This window comes from Castanea sativa, chromosome 8 (assembly GCF_040712315.1).
Source record: "Castanea sativa cultivar Marrone di Chiusa Pesio chromosome 8, ASM4071231v1".
Taxonomy (NCBI): Eukaryota; Viridiplantae; Streptophyta; class Magnoliopsida; order Fagales; family Fagaceae; genus Castanea; species Castanea sativa.
Window position 1 is genome coordinate 26,750,101 of NC_134020.1, and position 15,185 is coordinate 26,765,285.

General features: G+C 34.6%; 1 protein-coding gene and 1 pseudogene across 1 annotated transcript; both read left to right on the forward strand.

Moving 5' to 3' along the window:
- Positions 1-3,499: 3,499 nt before the first annotated feature.
- Positions 3,500-9,829, forward strand: LOC142607545 (mitochondrial import inner membrane translocase subunit Tim9). The gene is made up of 2 exons (XM_075779081.1): positions 3,500-3,730; positions 9,238-9,829. The coding sequence occupies exons 1-2, from the start codon at positions 3,636-3,638 to the stop codon at positions 9,422-9,424; spliced, it is 282 nt and encodes a 93-aa protein (XP_075635196.1). The 5' UTR covers positions 3,500-3,635; the 3' UTR covers positions 9,425-9,829.
- On the forward strand, positions 4,841-9,225 carry LOC142607544 (uncharacterized; annotated as a pseudogene).
- Positions 9,830-15,185: the final 5,356 nt, after the last annotated feature.

Genomic DNA, 15,185 nt, shown 5'->3' on the forward strand with positions numbered 1-15,185 from the left:
TTGTGTATTTTTTCCCTTCTTCTTTGTTTTGCTATTAGACTATGACAACATGCCAACGAATTTTTATAGGCTCAACCGCTCAAGTATGTTGCACGCTAACTTATTTCTTTTTACAAGCATTAATAATGTAACTCACTTCTTGTGGTGGCTCTATATATATATTTCCATGGTAGAATGCGATAAGGTCAAAAAGAAAAATTGCTAACTTGTTTCTTTTATTCTTTATAATAGTTTTCTAAAGTATTTTTCTAGTCACTTTAGGAAAATAGTAAATTACAAATATGGTCATTTAAGTCACATTGAGCAATCCTCCAACTGATTTGGAAGAACAAAGAGTCTCCCACTGAAGCCAATGAAGTTTCCTAGAGTTCTCAGAGCAACCCCACCAAATTTTCTAATCATAGCTTCAATATCCTTGAGCAATCCAATAGGAAGACAAAAGACGCTCATAGAATAAGTAGGGATAGATTGAACCACCACCTTGATCATGATTTCCTTATCGGCTTGAGAAAGTAATTTTTCCTTCCACCCCTGCATACGAGTCCAAATCTGCTCCTTAATGTGATTGAAATAAGCTTTTTTTTATGCCCAACAAATGATGGAAGCCCCAGATATTTCTCATAACTCTTGATGGCCAGCACACCTAACATAACTTTTAACTCTTCCTAAACCTTCTCGGAGGTATTCCTACTGAAGAAAGCCGTGGTTAGCTTCATACCAAGCCAGAGTGCTCAGGATTTTGGCATAATCGGAGGGAGTAGCTCTACAAAACAACAAGCAATCATCTGCAAAGAAAAGATGAGAAATTCTTGGCCCATCTCTACAAATAGAATACCCTCGAATATCACCATCACAAGCAGCTTTAGAGATAAGAGCATTCAAACCATCCGCACAGAATAGGAATAAAAAAAGAGAAAGAGGATCCCTTTTGTCGTAAACCCATTGTAAAATAAATAAAACCCTGAGGCTCACCATTCACCAAAATTGAATAGGAAACTATCGTCACGCATTGCATAATTAGGGTAACCCACAACTCTTGGAAACCCATCTTCAAAAGGAACTTATGTAGAAAAATTCATTCAACTCTATCATAAGCCTTACTCATATTGAGTTTTAAGGCCATAAAACCTGTCTTGCCTGAACATTGTGTTTTCATATGATGCAAAGTCTCAAAGGCTATCAAAATATTATTAGTAATAACTCTGTTAGCAATAAAAGCACTCTGGGCTTCAGAAATAATAAAGTTCAGATTAGGTTTCAGTCCATTTGCAAGGACTTCACTCAATATTTTATAAATAGCATTACACAAACTGATAGGCCTAAATTGAGCAACAGTTTCAGGATTAGTTACCTTAGGGATCAAAGTAATAAAAGTGTGATTAATGGACTTAAGGAAAGTACCAGAGTTTAGGCAAGAGAGTACCGTATCAGAGATCTCCATTCTAATATCCGGCCAAAACTTTTGATAAAAAATGGAAGGCATCCCATCCGGACCTAGGGTTTAAGGATCTTTGGATGTTTAATGATGCTATGTTGGAGAAGCAAGTTTGGCGTTTGTTTCATGATAGAAATTCCTTGGTATATAAGGTGTTCCGGGCTAAATATTTTCAGTCTGGTAATATCTTTGATGCTAAGGAATCCCTGAGGTGTTCCTTTGCTTGGTGTAGCATTTTGCAAGCTTGAGAGGGAGTTTTGAAGGGAGCTAGGTGGAGGGTGGGTGATGGGAGGAACATTTCGATTTGGCAATACTGTTGGCAGCCTTCAGCAGGGGGTGGTCGTGTTCCAACACCCCAGCGGGATCATTCTCTTCAGGTGGTTAGCGATCTGTTTCTGCCCGGGTCTAGGAGTTGGAACGAGGAGTTAATTGACTTAAAATTTTATCATTGGGAGGCCGAGGTTATTAAAGGTATTTCGATGAGTCAATTTGTGGATTTGGATACACTTGTCTAGCCTTTATCCTCTAATGGTGTTTATTCGGTGCGAAGTGCATACAGACTGTTTGTGGAGCTTAATAGACAGCACTAGCCTAGTCCATCGTCTTTGGAGTTGGGTAAAGGACTGTGGAAGGGCATTTAGAAACTCAAGGTGCCTTAGAAAGTTAGACATTTTTTTTGTGGAGAGCAGTCCAAGAGGCGCTGCCAACCAAGATCAATTTGTGCAAGCGGCAAGTGGTGGTTGATGGTAAGTGCGAGCAGTGCCATGATTCAGCTAAAGATAGTATTCATGCGCTGTGGTTTTGCGATTCAGTTAAGTCCATTTGGATGTCGGATAAGCGTTTCTCCTTTTTGCATTCTAAGAGGTTCTCCAAGTTTGGAGATTTGTTTTGTTTTTTGTATGGGGAGGTTTCATCAAAGCTGGTGGAGTTTTTTGCCATGGTCGCATGGAGTATTTGGGAGCATGAAATTGGATTAGGGAGAGACAGAAGGTGTGGGGGTGTTGATGAGGTGTGCATTTGGGCCTCTGAGCTGCGGAAGGAGTTCCACGATGTGCATGGAAAGATTCCTAGGTTGGCTTTTCGTAGTGGGGATATTTGGCGGAAACCTCCTGCATTTGGTTTGTTCAAAGTCAATTTTGACGGAGCATTCTTTGAAAAGCAAGCGTGTGCAGGTCTTGGGGTGGTCATCAGGGACTTTGTGGGGTTAGTTATTGGTGCGTTGAGCCAGAAAATTAGGCATTTGGGGTCTGTGGACATGGTGGAAGCTTTGGCTGCTCGAAGAGTTGTTGTATTTGCCCAGGAGCTGTGTCTTAAAGCCGTGGAGGTGGAGGGTGATTCTTTGGAGCCGGTATATATGCCGGGTGCAAGATATAATTTTCGGATTCTTTGAAGGGTATCCAAGCTCTTGTTGCTGCCAAGCCTTCACGGACTTTGTTTGGAAATGTTATTGCTGATATTCATTGTTTAGTAGCTAATTTTAATTGTAGTTTTTGTCATGTCAAGAGGAAGGGCAATAAGCTTGCACATGCCTTTGCCCGTAAAGCAGTTGTATCTACATATTGATGTGTGGTTAGAAGATCTACCACGTGACTTGGAGGATATTTTTCAATTTGATTTGCCTTAATTAAAATTTCTTATCTGATTCTAAAAAAAAAAAAGAGTCACATTGAGTAGTAACTCTCTCTCTCTCTCTCTCAAATTTCCAGATATAATTTTAAACTTACACTTGAAAAAAAGAAAAACTGAAAATTTTGAAACTAATAAATTTTATTTGAAACTACCCTTAAGACATATTACTTAAAATATAATTTACCCAAATAATTATAAATAAATAAAAATTTGACTGAACCAAATAAAATTTTCCATACACTTGAATTCAACAAATTATTAGTGTTCAGTAAAAAAAAATTATTAGTGGACAAGATCAATAGGCCCACCGCCATTCGGGCAAGACCCAAACTCTCATATGAGTGATGAATCTAACTAACGGACCAGGCCCAAAAAAGACTCCATTAAATTTACAAATACAGAGAGAGAGAAGTCGACTAAACGACGTCGTGGTTTGTTGCTATAAAAGTAATAGTGAATCAGAGCTACTGAAGAGAGCTTGTTCATAAACCCTAACAAAAACTTAGTTGTGTTTGGAAGTTGAAAAAGCTGAGAGACTGAGACTGAGAGAGAGAGAGAGATAGGATCAAGTATGGACAAGAGCATGCTAGCAGATCTGGACACTCTTCCTGAGGAAGATAAGATCAGAATGTCCACAATGATCGACCAGCTCCAGATCCGTGACAGGTCCCATTTCTTCTCTTCCACTTTTGTCCCTCTCATTCCATGTATTCCATCCCATATCCTGTTTATCAATTTATCAATCAATTCCTAAATTTGTTTATTATTTGTGAATCGTGACTATAAATTAGATTTTTTTTTTTGACAGTATCATTTTTTTTTTCAAGTGCTTTTACTACTTAAGCTGATAGGAAATAGTGAATTCAAAGTGTTAGTTTGGATAATTTTAGCTATAAAAATTTGAGGTTTTAAAAATGTTGTACTTAAGCTAATCCAAACGGTTATTCAAACATCATGGGACTTCTGTGTTTTTTTGTGGCTTCACAGTTGGCCTCTGTGCTACATAGCTCGCATTGTCGGTTTGATGTTTGTGATGCTCATCGTGTGAAGACAGATTAATGTTCTCCTTAAAACCGGTGCAGCTTATATTGTTGTGTCTGGACGTTTTGGGAACTACATGTTATGCATTAATGGTGCATTATCATGTGTTTTTCACAGAAATATCTTTGGAGTTTGTTTTTCGTTTTGTTTGCTCAACGGTCCTCCTAGGTATAAAAAGCTCGCTAACCATTTGAACTGAACCAAAATATTAGTCTCTTAGTATGCAATTTAGTTTTGTATGGAACCTATATTCCATTATGTTGTGTGGACCATTTGGAGGGAGAGAAACCTTTGTACTTTTGATGGGGCTGAGGGTTTGTCTATGGAGCTAAAATTGTATCTTTTAGTGGCTATGTTTGAAACCATGTTTGATTGGTTGGCTGCTTTGAGTGGCTATTCCTTTTCTTCCTTTGAGGAATTTCTAGATTTATGTAATTTTGGATGAAACTTTGTTGCATCCTTTGTGCATTTCCTGTGTACTTGGGGATCGTTTTCTTTTCATTTTCAATAAACCATTATTATTTATCCAAAAAATAAAAACTATCCATTTAATAATTGATTTTTTAAAAATAACTTTTAGATATTTGTATATGGGCCGACATGTATTAACATTGACTTTTCAGAGGTAGCCTTTAGACAAGCTCCACTCTTGTTGAAACTTTTTGCGTGTTTCTCCCTGTTTCATATTGAACAGTGGAATAAAAAGGGGGGGGGGGGGGGGAAGAGGACGTTGCAATGGTTGACTGGAAATTGTTTCTTGAAGATACTATTTCCACATGGACATTTTTTTTAATTAAAAATGTCCTTGTTAGCTTCTCCACATTAGCAGAAAATAAGAGGATTTCACGATTCAAAACTGTGCCTTCAAAACATGATTTCAAAAGTGCTATAGATTCCTAAATAATTTGAAAACTGCTGCATAAATTTGCATTTTTTCTCAAAAGCCCCCATGATGTTCCCATTTAGAGGACTTCTACCATCTATCCTTTATAAACCTAGCGATGGTGTGGCTTTAATACTTTCCAGTACCTATCTATCAGTGTTTCCATGAAGGACAATAGAGAGCCGGGGACACCCACAGGGGTAAAAGTTTAGTGCATGCACCATAAGAAGCAACGAGAAAATATCATAAATGCACCTTGTTCTTGTCCTCATCCAAAAAATAGTGAAAATCCTGCCATTGAATGCTTTCTCACTCTTCAGCTCCTCAACTGTCCTAGCCCTCAACACACCCACCAATCTGTTTCCTTTATCATACACCACCTCCTATCCTCCAAAATGATACCATGGATTCGTTCTCTCATTCTGCAAATACTATGGTTGGATCTCCTCCCCTACCTTTACTTTATTATCTGGTCTTCTCTACTATTTGACACAGCAATTTGAATTTAGATTCAACCCATTTTTATCTTTATGAAGCAATCATCAATGCCTATGTCCAATCTCAATTACTAAGGGGCCGTTTGGTAACGTTGTTCTAGTAACGTTGTTTGTATTTTTTGAAAATATGTGTAGGTGAAAAAGTGTATAGAAATACGTGTAATGTTGTTTAAAAACTGAAAATATGTGTTTAAACACATGTACCAAAGGGGCCCTAAAGCACTCACTATTCTATTTCAATCACATGATTAATAAGGGCCTCACACCTGGACCAAACACTCATATAATCTTTTGGGTTTTCTTATCAAATCAAATTGTTTTGGGAAAGCTGTGTGTGTTTTCAATGAAACAAAGGGTAATTTTCAAATGGATGTATGTAGTTTTGGGATTATGATTAAAGGTTGTTGTGAGGCTTTGATTTGTATAAAGGGTTTAAGCATTTGGTCAGTTGAAGGACTGCTAATGTTGTCAAATACTCTACTCTGAATCTCTGATTGATGGGTGTTGGAAGAATGGAGACACTAGGTATTGTTTTGTAAAATAGGAGAGCTTGGTTTGGTTGCTAATCAATTCACTTACACGGTGTTGATCAATGGTTTTTCAAGAAAGGCCTAAAGAAGCATGGGTTTTAGCTGTATGAGAAAATGAAGCACAATGGGGTGTTTCCTAATTTATATGCTTACAATTGCATGATTAATGAATATTGTAATTATGGAACAAAAAGTAAAGGTTTAGAACTGCTTGATGAAATGTGCGGGAGATGGGTGATTTGTTATGTTTTTACTTACAACACGTTGGTTGGTGGGTTGTGTCAAGAGAGTTTGGGAGGCTGAGAAGTTGGTGGATCAAATGGAAAGCATTTAATTATATCCAAATTTAATTACTTAAAACACCCTGATAGATGGGTTTGTATTGTTGGAAGGTTGGAGAAGGCTGCATGTTTATTCGATCAGTTGCAGTCAATTGGTCAATCTCCGACACTGATGACTTACAATGTTCTAATTGCAGGTTTCTGTTGAGTTGAAAATTTAGTGTGAGTTGCTGATTTGGTTAGGGAGATGGAGGAGAGTGGAATTTCTTTTTCTAAAGTGACATTTACAATTCTTATTGATGTCTTTGTAGATCAGATGACATGGAAGAAGCATTTCAGATATAATCTTCTATGGAAATACTGGTTTGTTCCAGATGATTATACATATGGTATCTTAATACATGGGTTGTGCATGAAAGTTAACATGAAAGCAGCCTTCAAGCTGTTTAAAAGAATGAGTGAGATGCATTTAGAGCCAAATGATCTGATATATAAACCAATGTTTCTTGGGTGCTGCAAGGGGTAGCACTTATAGGGCATTGATGTTGCTTAAAGAAATGGGAGATAGATGGCTGGTTCCAAATGTGGCTACCTATAGTTCAAACTGCTGGAGTTTTTTACGAGGATGGGAAGTGGATTAAGGCTGAAGTCCTACATAAAGTGATGATAGAGTCAGGTTTAAAACCATCAAATTCTATCTACAATATAATTTCTGAAGTAAAAAATGATACATTATTCAAGATTTCTTTTACTCCTGTTCAGAATTTTCATCATCTGACTCCTCAAAGGTAACACACGTGCATGCATATGTAAGACAGAATTTTCTCAATTTACTTATACTAAACAAATTAATAGTCTATTAAATTAATATTTTATTTATAAAAATCCAATATAAATAACTGATTAATAAAAGACTCAAAACTTTATACTGGTCGGAATCATCCTTCTCTTTTCTACACTTCTATAAAAGGGATTAGGTATTGTCATTTTGCAACAGATCCAGATCTATCCCTTGAATTAATGTAGAGCAAAATAGGCTCACTCTCATCTTTCAGCTGATGGGACAGGATCTAGACTGAACAAGAGCATGCTAGGAAGTCTGAAAAATCCTCCATAGTAAGATAAGCTTAAAATGCCTGCCATGATCAGCCAGCTCCAGATCCATGACATATCCATTGTTTCCTGAATATCTTTCTCTTCCTCTTTTATCTCTTTAATAAGTTCCCTTTTGTGGTCTTTTTATGAACTCATCTTTATTAATTGAAATGTGTTAATCATTCGAGGAATTATTGCTTTTCTTTTCGAAGAGATCCATGACCTTTTTATGGATTATTTATTTGAAGTTTTTTAATGTGAAAAAATAGGCTTATATTCATAGAATTAGGAATACTTCATAATTTTTTTATTAAGTATATTGTAATTATTATCACAATCTTAATAAAAATAACGATAAAAAAATTATTTTCAAAAGGAGCAGAGCAAAGTACTGCTTTGAGATACTTCAGAGGTAGGTGCCTTTTTAAGGAGAATGACAGGTTCATTTTAAAGTGCTTCAAGGCATTGTTTTGGTTTAAAATTTGAGTATTGGCTCAATTTTCGTGGCTTCACATTTGCCACTGTGCAATACAGCTCACACTGAAGTTAGTTTAATTTTTGTGATGCTCATTATGTGAAGCCAGAATAATGTTCTCCTTAAAACCAGTGCAGCTTATATGTTGTGTCTGGACGTTTTGGGAACAACATTTTGTGCATTTTTTTTTTTTGGTAGAAAACATTTTATGCATTACTAGTGCATTAACATGTGCATTGCACAAAACAAATTTGGAGTTAATTTTTCGTTTTGTTTGTCTGACAGTCTTCCTAGGTTTAATAGGTTACCTGACCGTATGAGCCCAAATATTATTCATAGTATGTAGATTAGGGCGTATGGAACCTGTAACCTAGGAAGGTTTAGATGACATTATCAACAATCTTCTTCTGGATATTTGCTTCATTCCTCCACTATCTAGAGATTGGATCTCTCTAGTCTGGATGCCAACTACCGTTAAGCTCCTTCCTTATAAGCAATATGAAGTTATAGGTCATTTTAGTTATCATTTTTTTAATTTAATTTTTATATATGTTATATGGGTCTGCATTTATTAGTGCTGGTATGATTTCACCCCTTTCTTTGAACCCCTATCGATGAAAAGATAAGAAAGGGTCACTTGAGATGGTTTGGTCATGTGTAAAGGAGAATAATTTATGCACCACAAATAGTGAGGAGAGTGGACAAAAATGAGATAGAGAAACCTAAAATAACTTTAGTAAAAAACGACATGTCAATTAAGGAGGTAAAAATGAGTATAATTTTGGATAGAATAGAACGGAGAAAAAGAATACATGAACTTGACCCTAACTAGATTATTAAGGATCCATAACCAACCCCAAAATTATGGGACCAAGGCTTGTTATCGTTGTGCATGGGTTTGCATTTATTGGAAATGGTGATCAGTGTTGACTTTTGTATATAATTGGAATTTGTGACAAGTAAGATCTCATGTAGTATTTAGATGAGTTCTACTTTCTTGGAACTTTTTATTTGCTTTTCCCCTATTACGAAATGAACCATGGGAATGAAAAAGGAATTTCAATGGCATGCGTGTGTTACCAACAAAAAAATAATGTCATATAACTTATTCTGAAGAAGTTACTAAGACATAAATTTTCAGTATTTGACAGCTTTTTATAGTATATGATGGGAACAATCCCTCAATTTATTTTCGTGGATGTCACTAGATGAATAAAAGAGCATCTAATTTTAGTCATATTGTATAGTTAATTTTTTTCATAGGGGCAGTTGAGTATAGTCTTGCTATGCTAGATCATGCTGCATTATTTTTTACTAATATAATCATTCTTGTCCCAAAATTTCCCCTCTGATTGTATGTTTTCCTTGCAGCTTGAGGATGTATAATTCACTTGTGGAGAGATGCTTTAATGACTGCGTGGACACCTTTAAGCACAAATCCTTGCAAAAGCAAGAGGAAACCTGCGTGCGTCGATGTGCTGAGAAGTTTCTAAAGCATTCAATGCGTGTTGGCATGAGGTTTGCAGAACTCAACCAAGGAGCAGCCACACAAGATTGAAAATTTTCACAATCAAGGGTGGAAACCCAGGATATTATTTTTTATTTTTAAATAGATTGATGTCTTTCAAGTTCCTGATTAGCAGTGCTTTGTTCCTATCTTTGCATTTCCGCGATTTCAAGTTTCTGTAGAGGAGACTGCAGTGCCTGTTTATCCAATGGAATGCTACAGGGAACCCATGATTGCTGTCTGCAGGAGAACCTGTTAATTGAATGTATTTGTTCTATGTTGCTGCGTACGTTTTTCAAACATTACCATTAACAAATGCACGCCAAGAGCCATGTAACTCAGTGTCATAGCCTGACTTTTTTTTATTTTTTTTAATGTATCAAGATTCATGTGATATTCATCCTCCATCGCTATTGTTTTGATGAAATAAGTATGGCTAGTAAGAAATAAGTATGAGCTGCAGTGTTAACTACTTAATAAAATATATAGGGTTTTTACGAATTAATTGTGAGAAACCCACAAATATCTTGAAAACTGCTATCAAATTTGTTCTAGAAACAAAACTGATCATCCAAAAATAGTAAAAATAGAAACAGACAAAATCGAACGGTTTTGAATTCAAATTCTAGGGTTTTTATGCAAACCCTAATCGTGAAAGAATAAATGGAAGAAAAAAAAATTTTCATAAAATAAAATAGTTATTAGAATTGAAGCGAAACCTTTGGAAGAGCAAGAATGAGATGAAGCCAAAGTAATGAGAGAGAGAGAGAGGAATTTAACTATCAGTTCAAACTGTTCAAAGAATTAAAAAATATGGGGAAAAACAAATGGAGCAGACAACTTTCCAAAAATGAAGTTGCAATTCATTTTCCTACTACTCTCCCAACTAATTATACTGACCACAAACTCTCATCAATTGAGGCATCCCAATGTTAACATATGAATCAAAATTGGCTTTTGTTGGGCGGAACTACGAATAATGCAATCATCTGAATCTGCACCATTCCCATTTTTAACAACCATTGTACCGGTTCATAACCTAACACATTCGATCCAAGTACTCAATTTATTTGTACAACACAAAATTATGCATTTTGAAAATGCACTAAGAGTAATGCAATTAACATGTATATATAAAAACTTAAATATAAGGAATTTAATAGGTACAACTCTTCCTTAACAATACTACTGGATCAACTCAATTGTGATACACTCTAACAAAGGTTACAGAACAAATAATTGAAGCAGCTCCCTGTGCAATCAATCATAACAACAAGAGAGAGTACCAACCCAAAACCCTGAATTGGACATAAATACATCAACAATAAAGACAAATTCAAGAAAACCCATGAAGCAGTAGGGGCTGAAATCCAACGTAAAAACAGAAAAGGGGGGAAATTATCCTCTTGGGAAAATATGACAAATTCTTTTGGTACCAACCCAAAACCCTAAATTCACTTATAAATCTACAATCATATCACTCACATACAAAAACAAATTACAAACCTAAAAATGAGAAACACAAATACATCAACTGTCAACACAAAAGCAACCCGTAAGGAGGCAAAAAAAAAAAAATTTGAGTTGTGTTTATTACTCATAAGCTTAATTTGCATTAACTCATGCAAAAGTTCATGTCTATTATAACATAAGAACTTACTTTTTTATTTTACATAATTTTCAAAACATCTCGCATCAGATTATCTATTTAACACAACATTTCATTAAAATATCAAATTTTTTTAATTTTTTTAATTGTTTCTCTTTCTTCACTCTGTTCCTTCATCAATTAGATACATAAAAATTAAATTAAATTAAATTAAATCTAAATGCAAAATGAAAGTTTCAATGTAAATTTTCACAATTATTGTAAAATCATGTATTTTTACACAACTTTACATGGTCAGATTTTGGTGAATTTTGGGTTTGATTGGCTAAAATATCATACTTTTTTTATTATACAAGTACTGATACGAGTGCACTAAATCCACACAAATTGAAAATTGAAATTTGAGAGTGGCTGTTTCATAAGCAAGTTTATTACTTATTTTTCCTACTATTTACAGCCATGTGAGTTACTTGTTTATTTCATTTAGCTTTTACTTTTTATTCACAGTACCTTTAAGAAAAAGATTTAAGCGAAAAACCAGATAGGCTCTTCCCAAGCTTTAAGTTACGAGTTCTCTTATTTTCTTCAGCTTGTGTTCAAATTTGTGTGCACTCGCATTTTTCTTTTTTTATGGGCTCGAGGCCCACTTGGCCCACTTCTGATTTCAGTTACGTTACAGGAAACAATTTTTTAGACTGGCCCAAAGCATGCACGTACGTACGTAGTGCCTTCCTAGTTCCTAGGATATGCAGGACACCACAGCTCTACGTCAAAACCCTATCTCTAGCTTTTCCAACTTGTAATAGCAATCCGAATTAAACACAAACTCTGAAACTCCATACTTTAAATATAAAATAAATAAATAAGAAGACTAATTATTTGTATCATTGGACATTGTTGTCTTGTGCTCTCTCAGAAAATTTAAGAAAACAATTATGTTTTTCCCACCTCCGCATCTCAGTGGCGGCATCACATTCAGTCCAGGGTGTTTCTAAGAACACCTTGACCTAAAAAAAAAAATATATATATATATATATATATATATATATATATATAATAATTAAAAAAAATTATTTGTTTACCCTTAAAAAAAAATTAGAAACACCTTAAAAAAAATTATTTGTTCTACTTTCAAGCAAAAAAAAAAAAAACCCAAAAAAAAATTTTGAACTAAAATCTAAAAAAAAAATAATAATAATAATAGGGCAAGCCCACCAAGGAAAAAAAGTCCAACATCAATCCTAAACAACAAATGGTAAAGCAAACCCAATCTAAAAATAAAAATAAAATAAAAATAAAAATAAAAAACCAAAACCCAATATACGCCTCAGTCAATTCATCAATTCAAGCAAAACTAAAATCAGAAACCGAATTTAGAGTGTGTTTGTTTGGAGGTGAAATAAGGTAGATGGAAAACTTTAGAGAGAAAATAGAAAGAAAAGCTTTTTTGAGTGTGTTTGGTTGGATGGGGAGGAAGGAAAATAAATGGTGGAGCCCAGGTGTTTTCTCTCCTAACCCACCAAAAAGTTCTCTCTCCAAAATGGAGAGAAAACTGAGTGTGGATGAATTTTTTTTTTAATTGACAAAAATGTCCATATGCACATTCTTCAAGTTGCCTTTATTTTATTTTTTTCTTTTCCACTGGGCGTTGCCCTTTTCTTTTCTTTTTTTCTTCTTCTTCTTCTTCTGGGTAGTTGCCTCTTCTTTTTCTTTTTTTTTGTTTCTTTTGATTTTCTACGGCTTGGTGCCTCTTTCTTTTGTTTTTTTTTTTTTTTTTGCCTAGCAGTAACATTGTCTCTTCTCTTTTTGGGATATTATTTTTATTTTTTAATAAATTTGGATGATTGCTCTTTTTTTTGTGGTTATTTGTCACTTTTTTGTTTTAATTAAGAATCATTCTTTAATAAGGGTATATGGGTAAATTTATTTAAACTCATTTTTTCCATCCTTTCACTTTTCCACTCTCAACCAAAAAAAAAAAATGAGAGAAAATAAAATCTTTTCTATCCTCCCATTTTTCCACTCCTCCAACCAAACGGACCCTTAAAGAAAAAAATTTCATCAGTCATCAATGACAACAACCAACGGACGGCGCCTCCGCCTCGAGCAACAGAGCACATCAGTCACCACATCGGGCCTCAAACTCAAGCTCCAAAAGACTAGAACACATCGGGCATCGGAGATCAGTCCAATTGGATCGGAGATTGGTCTTCCTCGCCACGACGTGCTACCTGACGGCGCCACCCCTCAGCCTTAGGCCTCCCTGCTCCCTCAACCTCAAGGTATTTCATCTTTACACTTACCTTCTCTATCTTTTTCTCTCTTACATATACAGGTTATTGGGTTAATGGGTTTCTCTCTGTCTCAGTCTCTCTCTCTCTTTATCTGAAGAATGAAAGTGAAATGAAATGAGAGTTCCTTTCTCTCTCTCTTTAAGACTTTATCTGATTCTCTTTGAATTATGATTGACTGATTGCATAGCTTTACTTTATAACTTTATTAATATTTGTCCTTGTTTTTGGCTTTATTCGTTGGTGTTGGTGTTGGTGAGATACAATTAATTGTTTTTTAGTGTATTGTGATTTGTGATTGTGAATTTATGTGATTGGCTTTTGTGATTAGGGGCCATATGGGGCATGTCTGTTGAGTGGGGGGTGGATGGGGGCATGGAGTCGGGGTGGGATATTTGAATTGGGGGAAGTAAATGCACATGGGGTGTGTGCTAGTGCAATTATTAAACAATAATTTAATTAACCAATAATGAATTGGGGAAGGAACTAATAAACAATAATTAATAATTTAATTAACCAATACATTATAAAAGACAAAAAAATTAAATTATGTTAAGCTAAATAACAATTAATAATTTTATAATTAATGAAACAACAATATAATAAATTATAGTTTATAAAAGACAAACAAATTAATGAAATAACTAAACAACAATAATTAATAATTTTATTAATATTTCAAATGAACTTATAGTTTATTGTTTATTCTTTTACCAGAATTATGGGAAAAATATTTGATAAGAAAACCATGTACCCAAGATTCATCTCCTATGCAAGATTTATTCATCTTCTAAGCAAATTTATGTTGGCTTTAACTTAGAAAATCTTTCTTCAGATCCTGGGCTACGAGAAAAGATATCATCTTATTATCCTAATAATCATGATGAAAAAAGAAGATATTATTTACAAAAAGGCCATTGTCAACCTTTTTTCCAAAACCATGATGATTACCCCCTATCATATTTTTCTAGAAAGCCCTATTGATTTAGATTCGAATGGTGTGTAAATAAAATGGTTGGAATATAGTATAGACAAAAATGCAGTATTTTGTTTATATTGCTACCTATATGGGCAAGATGTTGGTAAGTAAGGAGGAGGTGAGACTTTTGTAATGAAGTGATTCAAACTTTGGAATCAGAAAGAGAAGTTAAATTCCTATGTTGGAGAAGTTAATAGTGCTCATAACTAAGCTGTTAAGAAGAGTGAAGATCTAATGAAGGAAAAACAACATATTCAAAGTGTTTTGGTTAAGCAATCAAATCAAGATAAAATTGAATATCGGGTTCAATTAAATGCAATAGTTGATTGCATAAGATTTCTTTTATGCCGGGGATTAGCTTTTCGTGGTCACGATGAATCTCAAGGTTTAAGTGATAAAGGAAATTTCCTTGAGCTTTTACAATTTTTGGGGGATCACAATGAATCTATCAATGAAATGTTGCAAAAAGCTCCGAAAAATTGCAAGCTTACCCACCATGAAATTCAAAAAGACATTGTGAATACAATTGCACGTGAAACATCCAAAGCCATCATCAAGGATCTTGACAATGGGTTCTTTTCAATATTAGTTGATGAGTCACGTGATATCTCAATGAAAAAGCAAATAGCCCTCATTCTTCATTATGTGAACAAAAAAGGAATTATTATAGAACAGTTTCTTGGTATTGTACATGTAGCAAGTACCACCGTTTTGTCACTCAAATATGCTATTGAATGTTTACTTTGTGAACATAATTTGAGTTTATCGAAACTACGTGGACAAGGTTATGACAAAGCTAGTAATATGCAAGGTGATATCAATGGTCTCAAAATTTTAATTTTGAAAGAGAATAAGTCAGCATTTTATGTCCATTGTTTTGCTCATCAATTTCAATTGACACTTGTTGCTGTTGCTAAAAATCACATTAACATT